The 15,574-nt window shown below is 35.1% G+C and overlaps 1 protein-coding gene across 2 annotated transcripts in view; it reads left to right on the top strand.

Annotated features, from left to right (window-relative positions):
• Positions 1–15,574, top strand: part of LOC144956241 (trimethyllysine dioxygenase, mitochondrial-like) — a 36,582-nt gene extending 21,008 nt beyond the window's left edge. For both annotated transcript variants that reach the window (XM_078886667.1, XM_078886665.1), the window contains exons 4-8: positions 170–417; positions 1,520–1,695; positions 4,528–4,638; positions 6,109–6,258; positions 14,770–15,574. In XM_078886667.1, the coding sequence (XP_078742793.1) occupies positions 170–417; positions 1,520–1,695; positions 4,528–4,638; positions 6,109–6,258; positions 14,770–15,043 (959 nt within the window). In that variant the 3' untranslated portion in view covers positions 15,044–15,574. The remainder of the gene's footprint in view (positions 1–169; positions 418–1,519; positions 1,696–4,527; positions 4,639–6,108; positions 6,259–14,769) is intronic.

Below are 15,574 nucleotides of genomic sequence, written 5' to 3'. Positions count from 1 at the left end.
TAAGTTTTGCGAATTATTTCCCCCTTTTCTTTTTCTTGTCTTTTTTTTTTTTGTTCTTTTCATTTATTTGTTTATTTATTTATTTATTTATTTATTTATTTATTTATTTATTTATTTATTTATGTGTTTATGTATGTATTTATTTATTTATTTTCTCTCACCTAACCAGGGAAAGATAACCACATAACAAAGTATTCCGTGGATTGGTTGATGTCCAATTCTTACAGTAGCAGCTGCAGCAAGAAGACAAAGGAGAGGATTCCTTCCATGGTGAAAAGAGTTTTGTGGAATGGAGACACACTGAGGGACGGGGGTGGGCCACTTCCTGTGACATACACAAGGCATGTGGAAACCGATGAGGGTCTTCGACAGACGCTTCGTAATCTACTAGACTTTGGATTTTCAATGGTTACAGAGGTTTGTGGGAACCTAAATACTGAACTCAAGAGGTTTTGCCATATTACTTTTCATAATATATAGGGGATGGTGTGGCTTAGTAAAAAGAACATTGCACTATTTCTTAAAGGGCAATAGTTAAGACCTTGCTTTTTGGCAGCAGATCTGTTGGTCTTACTTTAAGCCATTGTTTTTTTTGTTGTTTTTTTTGTTTTTTTTTTGTTTGATTTATTTATTTTTTTTTTTTTTCAAGAAATTTTATCCCCATGTGGTGTTGCTCTCTCATCGCTGACACAAAGTTCATTTTTTTCTTCTTCTTTTTTTTTTTTTGAAACTGATCATAGAGGCAAGTTTTCCCATGCAATAGATAGAATTAGAGGGATTTATTTATTTATTTACTTATTAATTAATTAATTAATTAATTAATTAAAAAATTAATTAATTTATTTATTTATTTATTTATGTATTTATGTATTTATTTTAAAGGCCTAATTTACATGAATGAAGATAATTTCTCTAAGTGCTGACAAAACTAGAATTTCTTTCTTTTATTCATATTGAAAGGTTAAAGTCACTAATCAGCATTTACTTCAGCTTGACTTTGCACTGGTTTGAAATGGTTGACCATAAAAATGAATTTCAGACGGGGGAGAGACTATTAATGAGAGTAGGCACAATTACAAGGGATAAATAATGTCACTAAACAGGGGTTTTAGTTACATGTATAATGCTGCTATTTTGGGATATTTATTACTAATAATATGCAGCAAAAAAAAAAAAAAAATTGGGACCAGAGGTCAATGTCGCTATCCAGGGGTTGTCATTATTCAGAGGTGTCGCTATCCAGGGGTTGTCATTATTCAGAGGTGTCGCTATCCAGGGGTTGTCATTATTCAGAGGTGTCGCTATCCAGAGGTTTTCACTGAAAACAAACTGTTTGTTAATTTTATTTTTATTATTATTTTTTTTTTCAAATGACAATCTTTGATTATGGACTAATATTATCACCAATCTAATTCTCCTAATATAATGACTGAAAAGGACACCCTTTTTTTTTTTTTCTTTATATTTGTTGTTGTTGAAAAGCGCAAAATTGAAACTTTGGTCTCGTCCATTTCCTCAGGCCCCAGCATCCATTGAGGGTATAAAAACAGCCACGGACAGGGTGTCTCCAATTCAAGAGACGTTCTTTGGTGAACTGTGGCAGTTCACATCGGATCAATCCTTTAGTGACACGGCTTACGACAATGGATACCTGTCTGCTCACACGGATAACACTTACCTTGAGATGCCTGCTGGGTAGGAGACTGGTGCAATGTATATCATGTCACATATTATATATCATTTCATATATCATATCCTATACATGTCAATCAACTATCATATCTTATCATATCAATATCTATATCATATCTATATCATCCTAATATCATAATATCCTATATCATATCATATACATATCCTTATCAATCTATATCATATCCTATATCATATCATATATCATATCCTATATCATATCATATATCCATATCATATCATATCCTATATCATATCATATATCATATCCTATATCATATCCATATATCATATCCTATATCATATCCTATATCATATCCTATATCATATCCTATATCATATCCTATATCATATCCTATATCATATCCTATATCATATCATATATCATATCCTATATCATATCCTATATCATATCCTATATCATATCCTATATCATATCCTATATCATTATCCTATATCATATCCTATATCATATCCTATATCATATCCTATATCATATCATATCATTCATATCATATCCTATATCATATCCTATATATCATATCCTATATTCATATCCTATATATCATAATCTATCTATATCATATCCTATATCATATCCTATATCATATCCTATATCATATCCTATATCATATCCTATATCATATCATATATCATATCCTATATCATATCCTATATCATATCATATATCATATCCTATATCATATCATATATCATATCCTATATCATATCCTATATCATATCCTATATCATATCCTTTATCATATCCTATATCATATCATATATCATATCCTATATCATATCCTATATCATATCATATACCATATCATATACCATATCATATACCATATCATATATCATATCATATATCATATCCTATATCATATCATATATCATATCCTATATCATATCATATATCATATCATATATCATATCATATATCATATCCTATATCATATCCTATATCATATCCTATATCATATCATATATCATGTCCTTTATCATACCCTATACCATATCCTATATCATATCATATATCATATCATATACCATATCCTATATCATATCCTATATCATATCATATACCATATCATATATCATATCATATACCATATCATACATCATACCATATCCTATATCATATCATATACCATATCATATATCATACCATATACCATATCCTATATCATATCATATCATATCATATACCATATCATATACCATATCATATACCATATAGACCTGTAAATTCTCAGTCAATTATCTGAAATCAGTCAATTCGTAAAATTCAAATATTTTTAAAAAGGGAAGAAAGAATTGAATAAAGAAAGATTTCATGAATCGTAGTCGAATGACTGTAAAGTTAATTAGGAATGTTCCACAGCGCTACGCATATCTCATGGGCCGTTTATATTAACGATGGATATATTGCCAAGGCTAAGCAACGCTTTTTAGAATTGCCGTGTCTGAACACACCCCAGTGTCTTTTCACACAGCCTTCGTGAAAATATTTTTTCACTTTCCAAACCTGTCGTAGCCAATTTTAACTGAGCCGCCGAGCGATAAATTTCACTGTTTCGTCTAGCCAAAATTGACCACATTTACTTGAAGGACAGGAAAAGTATGAAAAAGAAAAATTCAAACACCGGAAGTTCGTTATGTAGACACCTTCAAATCAAAAGTTATATGATTGCTACAAGCACATTTCGATTGCCTCATGTTGTAAACAAACTGGTTGACGTTTCTAAGTTTCTTCACTGATTGGATACCTAATTATAAGGAACAATGGCAATTAGCCTAATTAATTCCCGCACAAATTAATTTTCTGCCATTGCTTTGCTCAAGTGAGCTTGCTGTTTACCTTTCATTTTGATTCTTTGGATTTTACCGCTACGACGAATTACGAAGAGTTTCAGTTTCAGTCAATTTTCATAGAGCTCATTTACAGGTCTAACCATATCATAGATCATATCATATACCATATCATATATCATATCAAATCATATATGTCATATATCATATCATATCATATCTTTAACTAATAAAAACAAGTAAAAGTTAGAGACGGTGCAAAGAAGAGCTGCCCGTTTAGTTTTCGGCAATTTTGACATGAGACACTGCGCTGAAACTTTGATTACCAACCTTCAATGGCCAACTCTGGAAGAACGAAGAAAGCAAGCTGAAGCAACCACACTCTACCGTTCAGTACATAAGTTGATTGACATTCCCCACGACCTTAAACCTGCAACAACAAGGGGAAATACCAGAGAAAACGATCACAGATTCCAAATCCCATGCTCAACAGTGCAATGCCATGAGCAGTTGTTATTCCCATCAACGATTTGAATTTGGAACAGCCTGCCTGCAGTTGTAGCTACTTCTGAAAACCTTAAACAGTTCAGAGACAACATCGCTTCTGTGCCACTCTAAACACCAACATCCACAGCAAAGTCTGCGACAATACACTCCAGGTGGTTTGCAGATGTGCATGAAGAAGGAAGATATCATGTCATATCATAAGGGTTAAAAGGCTAGTAAGAGTTAATCATTTAAGTGCCTTTGATTGAAGACAAGTAACAGGTAGGAAAAGAATGGATTTGAATAGAGTATTTTTCTCCCTCCCAAATTGATTAATAATGATTACGTTGACTAAAATTTGTATTTTGAACATTAAGTTTAATTTAAATACTTGTAGCATAAAAATCTGAACAAGTGTGAATGAAACGGTGCCAGACAAAGCACTGTTGCAAACACATTTGTTCAGATCTTTATCTTACACCGGTGCCTGCTTTCTAATTTCTCAATTTGACATTTGTCCATTCTTTGCGTGGACAGTATCCAAGTGTTCCAGTGCCTGGGTCATGATGGGAAGGGAGGAGAGACCATGCTAGTGGACGGGTTTCATGCCGTTGACAAACTCAGGCAGTCTCATCCCGATGCCGTCAGGTAAGGACAGACAAAAAGACGCCATTGCCAGGACATTTAAAAACCAAAAAACCAAAAAGAAATTAAAAAATAAGAAAATAAAGAAGATAAATTCCCTTCAATTGTCCCCATGCTGGATATTCGTCTTTACAATATCCAGGGATGCAAAATGACTGGTTTTATTCTGGGAGTCCCAATAGCTCAGTTGGTAGAGCACTCGCTTCACAATCAAAGGGACTGAGATCGATCCCGGGTGCAGTCGAGATTTTTTTCTGACCCCCCCCCCCCCCCCCCCCCATCTCCTCTATGTCCACCCAGCAGTGAATGGGTGGCTGGGTTTATTAGATCTGGCAGAAAGTTCTTTGTCATAGTCTAGTGTCCTATCCAAAGGGTCGCAAGCAATTGCTATTGTCTGTTTCCCGCTATAGAAACTGGGATAAACTCCGGCTCCATGGGCCTAATGACTCTGAAGGACTATTTTTTAAACTATCCCAAGTCGTCTTTACAATATACAGGGATGCAAAATGCTTTTACCCAGTTTTTTGTTCTCTGTTTTTTTTTTTTTTTTTTCATACCTCAATTCAAATCCAGCACCTTTTCATGCCTCTAAGAAGTCTGCTTAAGGTCCCTCTTCTCAATACATAAATAATGTTATTTGAATTGATGAAGAAAAAAAAAGGCCCCACACACTTGCAAAACCCCCCTCCCCCCCAAAAAAAAACAGGAAAAGAGGAGAGTTAAGAGATATGTTTTTGTTCGTTCATTTACAGGGTTCATTTTAGGTGAGACCTTGCTTCTGCTCATGTTCAGTTTAAAAAAAAAAGAACCCAACTCCTGAGGCATCCTCGAATATATCTCAAGGGTGCGGTTTTGGGGTGGTAAATAAATTCATTCATTCATTCATTCATCCCATGATTTGATGATGTGTTGACTATTGTATATATTATATAGATATATTTATAAAACAAAGAGATAACACGGGCATCCTTGACTCGAGATTGAAGTTCAGATCTTCTGATCATTGGACAATTTACGATTCTTTCATTTCTTTGTATTTATTAAACTAGTTTTGTTTTTTTTTCGGGCCAAACAACACTACAAGCTAGCGAGTCGGGTCTGTGTTTTATTGATAATGCACAAAGAAATCAAAAAATGTGTTTAGTCCACCTCTCAAAGTAAGATTCTTAGATATTTCATGACCAATTGTATGGTAGTAGTATAATTTGTGGTTTTCTGTCCAACTGCTTGAATGACAATTTGACCAAAAAATTGAAAAACGTTGGATTTGTAGTCATGTGAAACAAAAGAATATTTTAAATTGCCAATCAGCTGTCTTTTACACCTTATTTTAAACCAATAATAAAAGCAAAAAAAATTGCACAATCGTTGAATAATTTTTTAAAAATTTACTAAGAAATGATAGGGTTTTCCATAAGGAGGGATGGAATAAATAATTTACTTTGTATCTTTTCTCATCGTCATCTTGTACAGGTTTCTATCCACCCACCTGGTTCCCCATGAATACAAAGAGCTGCCTAGAAAGAGTGAGAATGGGAAAGCTGGTAGCCCTGGGTATCACATGTACACCTTGTGTCCCGTTATCAACCTACACCCAGACACAGGGGAGATAATGCATCTACGGTTTGTTTATTCTTCTTCATAACACTTTCCCTTGCCGCTGATTTTTCACGTTTGGCCATTTTCAGTAGGATCATCACCACCATCATCATCTGGTGCCTTTCCAACCCTATCTATCGTTCGTTGCCCTGATAGTCTCCACATTACTTCTTCCTTGTGTCAAGTTTCTAATGTCGTCCACTAATTTCATCCTCTGTCTTCCGATTACCCGCTTCCTATCTATCATTCCTCTTGTCATCAGCCTCTCAATTCCCTCTCTCCTCATTACACGGCCAAAGAATCTTGCTTGCCTTCTTCTTATTCTGACAAAAGAAAGAGTTCTTTTGTATCCTGCCTCCTTTAGTACCTTTCTATTAGAATAGCTTTCAAAATTTGAGATGCCATCACAGAGTTCTACTTTATTATTAGAGGCAGAACTAGGCATTCCGCCATGTGATCATATGAAACCGCTTGCGGGGAGGAAAGTGTGGGAATGGTATTGTGTGCGATTAACTCTCTCCTTACCACCCATTTTCAGGATTTTCCCCAAAACCACACGCCCAACTAACACAAAAATAGATTTTTTATCACTGAAACACAATAGCAGTAAAGTTCTTCCAATGCATAACTTCTTTAGCAAAACATGCTCTACAACACACTGTCCATTTTCTTTAAAGTTTATGATGTACAAAAGAAATTTGAATGAGAAATATGTTGGTTGTATTGTAACGAATGTGACAATTTTCCTATAGTTGGTAGGGTTAAGGTGATGACAGAAAGAAGAGACAGGTGAAGGATGCTAGTTTGGCTTTCTAAGGCTAAAAATCTACTGATTGACTTTATTCCTAGTCTATGTTCCATTCCTTTTCATGTCCTGCCATAACTTTGTATTTGTTTTCAAAGCTGTACATTTTCCTACTCCTTTAAATTTATTTTATGTTTGATATACCCTTCACAGGACGCATATGGTTGCATTTAAACCTACTATTTATGGATCCAAAATATTTTTACATGAATGAATTAAACAACCCGACATAAAAGAATAAATGGGCAACTCCATAAGACTGTCGACGAGGTTTTAATAGAGAAATGTTGACTTTCATGGCAAGAAATCTGGAGACCGAACCTACAATGAAGGATGTGACAGTGATGTTTGACTCCATGGCAATACGCGCTGAATACGCATACGAAGCAAAAAAACAAGTGCTACTCAGGCAGGTGGGAAGTGCTACGGTCGGAATAAGTGAGGACACCAAGGCATTGGTGTTCATGGCTGTAGGATTGAGGGGCCACTGGAAACAACCGATGGGCCATTTTTTCATCAACAAGCTGTCGGCAGTGGTCCAAGCCAATATAGCCAAGGAGGCAATTGTCTTGATGAACGACTGCGGATGATTCTGTGTCAGGAAAGTTGTATGTGATGGATATATCAGACACAAATCAAGCGACGGCTCATAATCTTGGCTGCAGCTTTGAAGAAGAATTGAAATGCTCCATAATTTACAACTTAAAGATAACCTTGTTTTTGCTAATAAACTCAAGGCAATTCATATTGCTTTCCACAAGAACAACATGAACGTGCAATTGGCCTTGCAACTCTAAGTAACTCTGCAACTGCCATCGATTTCTGCAGGGGGGATCTCCATTTGCCTGAATTCGCCGACAGCAAGGTTTTTAACGAGGCTTTTGATATCTGTAACTCTTCAACTCCTATTGCCAAGGGATTCAAAAGCCGCATTGACAAACACAACTTGATGATTAAGTGTAAAGCCATTGATGACATATACTCATAAATCACACAATTAAAGGAACCAAATGGGAGGCCTTTGATCAGTGGTCCGAGGAAAACAGTATTCATTGGTTTCATAGTGACGTTTGCATTAAATCAAGAAATTGGCCACAGATCTGCTGTCAAATGACGACACTGGCTTCAAATACTTGTTGACATACAAGCTAAGTCAGGATCATTTGGAGACCTTTTTCTCGATGGCAAGAGGACACGGTGGATGGAACAACAACCCCAATACGATGCAATATCAATATGCATGAAGAGGATTACTTCAAAAGAATGACGTCACACCATCAAAGAATGCAAACGCAACTCCTTTGCCAACTGTTGTTGAATCCGAAAATGGTAACACTGATGGGGAGTGCAACATATAGCAGTACAAATAAAACAGAAATAAACACTATACCTACGTAAAGTACTAGGTAACACTGATGGGATCAGTGTTACCTAGTACTTTACGTAGGTATAGTGTTTATTTCTGTTTTATTTGTACTGCTATATGTTGCACTTTTTGAATCCGAAAATACAACTTTCCACTCTAATCCTACATCAACCATCTCTATTGATCTGCCACTTTCGAGAGAATTCTCAGAAACCCCATCGATTATCACGCATCGGATTACATGAGTGGCTATATAGTCAGAAAAATCATTGACAAAATAAACTGTAATGAATGTGCACAATACATATCAACACTACATTCTGAGGATATAGGAGAAAGGTCCACATTCACAAAACTGAAGGATCGCGGTGGTTTAAAATACAGCACACCGCAAATGTTTAAACTTGTTTCCACAACAGATTCTGTATTCAGGGCTCATTTACTGCATCATGGCATTACTACTGGCCTTCACCATAGAACTATTCCTCAAATTACAATAGAAAATCTGGACATTATGCGTCCTCAATTTTTTACCCATCTAGACACTCATTGTGGAGACGTCCATTTTGTAAACTTTCAAGACGACCATCCACACAGATCGTCAAGGAGGCTGTTAAAACCTTCTGTAATGTCATGATTCACCACCATCGAAGACTCATCAAAGATCGTTATGTTTGTAAACAGAAGCCATCGATTCACCCCTCATTATCAAAAAAAGATTCTGTTTGAGCATCAGTAACTGTAAGTACAGATCTTCAACTGTATAATGTAAAGATTGTAATTTTCAATGATTTTGGAGATATGCAACTAATTGACTGTCTTAACCCCTCTACGAGGAATATTGGTCGCTTTACATAGGAGGAAATAGAGAGAAATATATATTTGACAGGAAGCAATACTGAGGGAAGTGAGAAATATAGGCAAGGAACGCATTTCGAGTTACCTCCCTAAGTAAATATTGAGTTACCTCCTAAGTAAATGAATCTGACGAAGTGACTGCGACCCTCCATTCCTGTGGTAGCTTCATCTCACTTCTCATTGGGCATAATTACCTAATCAGTCAAGAGACGCACATCCCTCACTCTATGTGTAATGTATCAACTGTAGTGTATCGACATGCTGATAGTTCAGTCACGTGTCTCTCACTAGGCTTTTGTTGCGTCGTCGTCGTTGTTGTCGTGGATACACAAAGTACACAGAGAGACGTCAATGGTACACACAATGTAACTGCAATTCGCCCACTCCCACCTGTGTGCCTTCCGCTTTTTTCTTGATGAGTACGTAGTTTTCTCAACTAGGTGCTAAACTTTCAACTCACACCCCCTTTGTATCCGTGTTCCAAGAAATATTTCACCGTTATAGTCCTGCATATATATATGTATATGAGTTATATAGGCCGTAGAACGGGGATTTTAACATTTCCTGTTGTAGTCTAGCTCTTGTTGCAACCGAGAACATTGTACGCGAGCTGTACTTTATATATATATATATGTATATGAGCCAAGGTCAAAAGGTGCCCGTCTGATACCAGTGTTAAGAAAATTTGAATTTTACTTAATTATAGGCTGTTTTCATTGGGTTAATGCTTGTAATCAATTGATAATATGAAGAAGAGATAACATGAGATAGCACAACATACTCTGTTCAAGAGAATATGAAATAAACAACTTGAAAGTGAAATTTGAATGCTGTTTGGCATGTGCTTAAAACGAGGTAAACGCATCACCTTTTTAGAAATCATGTAGAAATTAAATGTGATGTTTTAGCTCACGTGATTGAAATTTGACCAAAAGTATAATGTCAAAATTTACTTTTAAACGCAGTTGCAGTATATTACATATCTGATTAAGTTTCAAATAGAGTTCTTAAAAAGTTGGTGTTGCTTGTGACCTTTGGTGTCATCAAACACAGCATAATACTAAGCCTCAACACGAAACGTTAAAGCTCATGTTTAATGTTTATAAAATGTTTAATTATGGGAAAAAAGCATAGATTTACTATCTGAACTCAAATCTTGGAGTAAATGTATACCGTTTTGCCGATATTGAGGTTTATTGGTTTTGGTGTCATTTGTCACAAGCAACACGGCATGCGTGAACACGTGGAAGTTTGTTTCGTTAAATGGCGATTCGCAATTTTGATCCACCCTTCTTACCAGTCTTTGAAGTGCAGCACTTTTGTTTGCCTTTACAGTGTGGCTCCAGGGAGAAAAGGTAAGTTGAACTTTGGTGTCATCGCTATTTTACATTGTCACAAGCAACACTTGATATTGGATATTACAAAGTGCCACCAAAAAAGTATGTTTTCAGCTGTTATTCTATTTACAAATATGATATTATGACATCTCACATAAGACTGTGATTTCGACATAATTAATTATTTCCTTGTAATTCTATTTTTTTATGCTTCAGGGTTGTATCAATCAAGAAAAAGACAAAACTCAAGCTTTCGCCGAATCCAGATAAAAGAAGGGTTGCCAAGAAATTTGATTTGATTTACTATTAACACACTAAATTACTACAAATTAGCAGATTTGAGCAGTTGGGTGGATGTTACCGTATGGTTACATGAATTCATTACCATGGCTGATATTTATCTAGTGTTTGTGTGACTTTTGGTACTTTTTGTGACCATTGGTGTCATTGGTTAAAATGTCACAGGTGACACTAAAGTTTGAAGTTTCTAATACATTTCTATTTTCATGTTCTTCAAAGCTTGAAATGTCATTGAATTACATTTCAACAGGCGATATTACATGTGTTCAGTTGCTATTCTTGATTTATTGAGGCAAAATTGCGTTCTAGTGCCGATTTTGACCAAAGTAATAGCAACAATGGTATTACTAATTTCTAAGTATATTTCCAATTTGAAAGTATTTAGTTTCTTAAAATATTATTGAATTTTATTTTATAGTAGGTTATTGTGCTTTTTTGACTGAAAATAATGATATATTGTGGACGAAAGTGTGATTTGGTGTTGCTTGTGACATAAGTAATGGTGTCAGCGGTCTTATGTCACAAGTCACATTCAGATGCTCTAATTTCCATGTATATTTCTATTTTTGAAGTCTTTGGTTTCGGAAATATTTTTAAATTCCATATTTAACTGTGGTTATTACACTGGTTTGACTGAAATTAATGATAAATTGTCGAAATTGCAATTTGGTATTGTTTGTGACATAAGTAATGGTGTCATCGGTCTAATGTCACAAGTGACACAATGTCGCTAAATAAGATATGCTTTGGTCACATTATTTCCCAACATTTTATTCCAAACGTTTCTGAACATTGCTGGTAATAAGCATATGCAATATTGTTGTTGTTGTTAATGTACAAACATTTTTATGAAATAATATATTTGCATTCTATGTTGCTTGTGACCGATGACACCAAAAAGCAACATTTTCTCCAATAGTTGGTAATATTATTGTACTATGATTGTTGTTGATTGTGTCCTTTTGTCTATAACTTACTAAATAAAGTTTGATACTCAACAAAAATTATTTGGTTATTGAGTTTTTTGTCTCATTTTGGTGTCACCGGTCACAGGTGACACCAGCAACCTATAGGTATTGTTGACGATATTATGCTGCGTTAGACCTTAAAGTTATCTAAAGGGCCTTTGATTCATGAAGTACAGGGTTTTTGCTACATATATAGAAACATGAATGGACTATTATGTCACTTTTATTTTGAGAAAAAAAATTGGCACCTTTTGACCTTGGCTCATATATATATATATATATATATATATATATATATATATATATATATATATATATATATATATATATATATATATATATATATATATATATATATATATATATATATATATATATATATAGAGAGAGAGAGAGAGAGAGAGAGAGAGAGAGAGAGAGAGAGAGAGAGAGAGAGAGAGAGAGACAAAGATATACTTTATTTTGAACACGCTTGCACAAACACCAACACATTCATACATGCATGATATATGTATATATGGAGAAAGAGAGTGGGGGGGGGGAGAGACAGAAAGAAAGAGAGAAAGGCAGAGATAGAGAGAGAGAAAGGCAGAAAGAGAGAGAGAGAGAGAGATCAGCTGATTTAACAGTGTAAACGTACACTGTTGGAACGAACCGACCGACACTTTCTGACATTTTGTCTCGCTCTATTAGTCACACGCCAAGTAACGTTGAGAACTATAACTTCCCTTTCTAAGTGTTACGGTAGACTTCTGTAATTGCCATACAAAATTGGCTTTTACATTTTACAAACATATATTAGGCAAGCAAATGACTATAGTTTGTAAAACCTAATAAAACATGGAGTAAGAAAAATTAAAAATAATTTAGTTTGTTATAGTAAGGTTAAACCTATAATACAGAATACTTAAAAATTCATAACTTTTTTTTTTTTTTTTTTTTTAAATATTCATCTTATCTTGTATTGCCTATCAATTCATGACGATTGAGATTCTAAACAGTTTGTAGGGTTGATAATAATTCAATAACGAGCCTAACGTAACCATTGAATTTGGGGGAGGGGGGGGGGGGTGACCCCAAAGAAGTATGCCTCATGTTTACAAAAAAATAAAAACAGTCTCCTTAGTCGAGGTAGGCTGATTTTTTATTTTTAATGTGGTCTTTTTCATTTCTTGTATTTTTCCATCTGCTTTGTCTGGCACTGTTTCATACCCACTTTTTTAAAGATGTTTATCTTGTGTCCAATGCCTGTTCCTTAATTTAATTTATCACAAAGATATTACAGCCTGCTTTGTAAAGTAAAAACAAAACATTTCTGACCTTTGGCTGGAAGTTAATCAGAATACCTTGATGGAGGAGGTATAAGTAATTATATATACTTAGGTATATAAGTATGTGTCTATACTTTGGTGTAAAGTTTGTATATATATATATGTATGTATATACTTAGGTATATACATATCTATATATACGTAGGTATATACGTGTGTGTATATGCCATGGTCTATAAGTATGTATATCAATGTAGGAATAAAGTTTGTGTATATCCTTAGGTATATAAGTATGTATAATATGTGTGTCTCTATATAGCCAGGTAAATAAGTATGTATATTATATACTTAGGTATATAAGTCTGTATATATATACTTAGGTATATAAGTATAAGCAATATTGTAGGGCCTTTAAACTTGTTTTAAGGAAAGGACTATTCATTAAACATTTATTTTAGTCGTTATTACAATTTTTTTTCGAGTGAGACAAAGCTGTTAACGGCCAGGTACTCATTTTACACCTGAGCACGGTAAATGTGAGTAAAGATTCTTTACCAAGGATTCTACTATGCACTGCTCATAACAAAGCTGTGCTGTTTATAGTGTAGGCACTGATCTTGTGTATCTAGGCCTCATTCAATACAAAATTTTGCATTATTCTATTAAATTGATACCCACCAATTGTGATGGTGAAAAATACTGGATATGATCTTTTTTTTTTTTTATATAATGAATGATTGTCTGAAATGATAATTCGAATGGGCCCTTTCACTGTCTTGATGGATTTTTGGTATCTGTACATGAAGGTGTTCACCATTTCAAAAAGAAATGTGGTTTTAAACATTATCGCGTCCCTCTCACAACTAATGGAGTCAGAACAGGGCCAATGCACATCAGAACAGGGCCAATGCACATCAGAACAGGGCCAATGCACATCAGAACAGGGCCAATGCACATCAGAACAGGGCCAATGCACAAACACCACTGAAGTTTGACACACTAGCTGTACTGTAAAGCAATGAACTTTCTTCTGAACACAAACTCATAACGCATGTCCTCTGCTTGATTTGCCATCTTTTAACATTTTCTTTCCTCTGTTACTGGGTGGGGTTCTTTGACCTCACGTGGTGGGCAGGAGGTCACTTGCTGTGTCTTCTATCCCCTTATTTATATCTGTTTTCCAAATTGCTTTCTGTCTTTGTCTTGGGATGGGATTGCTTGGTTTTGTCCTGGCCCTTGATGTGATTTTTTTTTACCTTGTTAATCATCTCTCTTAAATATTGTTGGTTATGTTTTATTTTTTAAACATTTGAATGTATTCCTCCTAGTGGAATCCTGTGCTGGTGTCTGGATGAGCCTTTTACTTTTAGGTGATCTCAAACTAAGTGCACTTATAGTGTGCTCTTGGAATCTACATCTGTTCCCTTTTTGAACCATTCCCACTTTGTCTTACTTTCACTTGTGTGCTGTTCATTGTAATTCTAAAATATTTTCACTATCCCATATTTTTCCTTTTTCCTGGTGCTGAAATGACCTATACTATATGTGTCACAAGCGCTGTAAAAACCCACCAAAACAACTATTTCTTTTGTTGTCATTAATGACCTTTTTTCCCCACCTCCCCCTTCAGGTTTAACCCTTACGACAGGGCGCCTTTGAACACCATCCCACCAGAAGACATGGCAGAGTTCTACCGTTGCTACAGCCTCTTATCCACCATCATTGCTGATCCTAAAGGTCAATTCTGGGTCAAGCTGAACCCCGGTACCATCCTGCTCATCGACAACTGGCGTGTGATGCATGGCCGGTCTGCTTTTGATGGAAAACGGGTCATGAGTGGATGTTACCTTCGACGAGATGATTGGATGTCTCGAGTTCGAATCATGGGGTTATTAGATGGATAGACGTGGATTCTTCTTCTTTACTCTTCTCCTCTTGGTTCCTTGTGGAGCATAAGGCGCCAACTAAATTTCACCAGGCATTTCTGTCTTGAATCATTTTAAAAATTTAAGACCTCTCTAAAGTCTTCATCTTCTTCAAAGAAGTTCCTGAATGTAACTGTGAAGTTATATGCAAAGGGTAGTTGAGGATGTGTTCAAAGGGCAGTTGAGGGAATTTGAGGATGTACTTGTTTCATTTTAATTTGCAGTTTTAAAAGAGAAGCTAATAGGATTGAGGGGGAAAGGAGGGGTGTGTGTGTGTGTGAGGGGGGTATGCACTTATTAAGGTCGCTATACCTTTACTAGTGGTAATGTGGTATTATATATATATGTATATATGAAAAATTCATATCTATATGATGATCAAACTGTTTTGCTTTACCTCAAAATATGCCACTGGTCCCATTCATGGCGGTATATAACCAGGTTTACTATGTGTTCATAGCCAAATTTCCAGAATAAAAATGTATATATTGGATGTTTTTCTCAACACTT

This window comes from Berghia stephanieae, chromosome 11 (assembly GCF_034508935.2).
Source record: "Berghia stephanieae isolate SIO BIC M18660-M18661 chromosome 11, UCSD_Bste_1.3, whole genome shotgun sequence".
Classification (NCBI taxonomy): domain Eukaryota; kingdom Metazoa; phylum Mollusca; class Gastropoda; order Nudibranchia; family Aeolidiidae; genus Berghia; species Berghia stephanieae.
The sequence above is the reverse complement of the archived record's forward strand: the minus strand, read 5'-3'. Positions and strand labels throughout refer to the sequence as shown.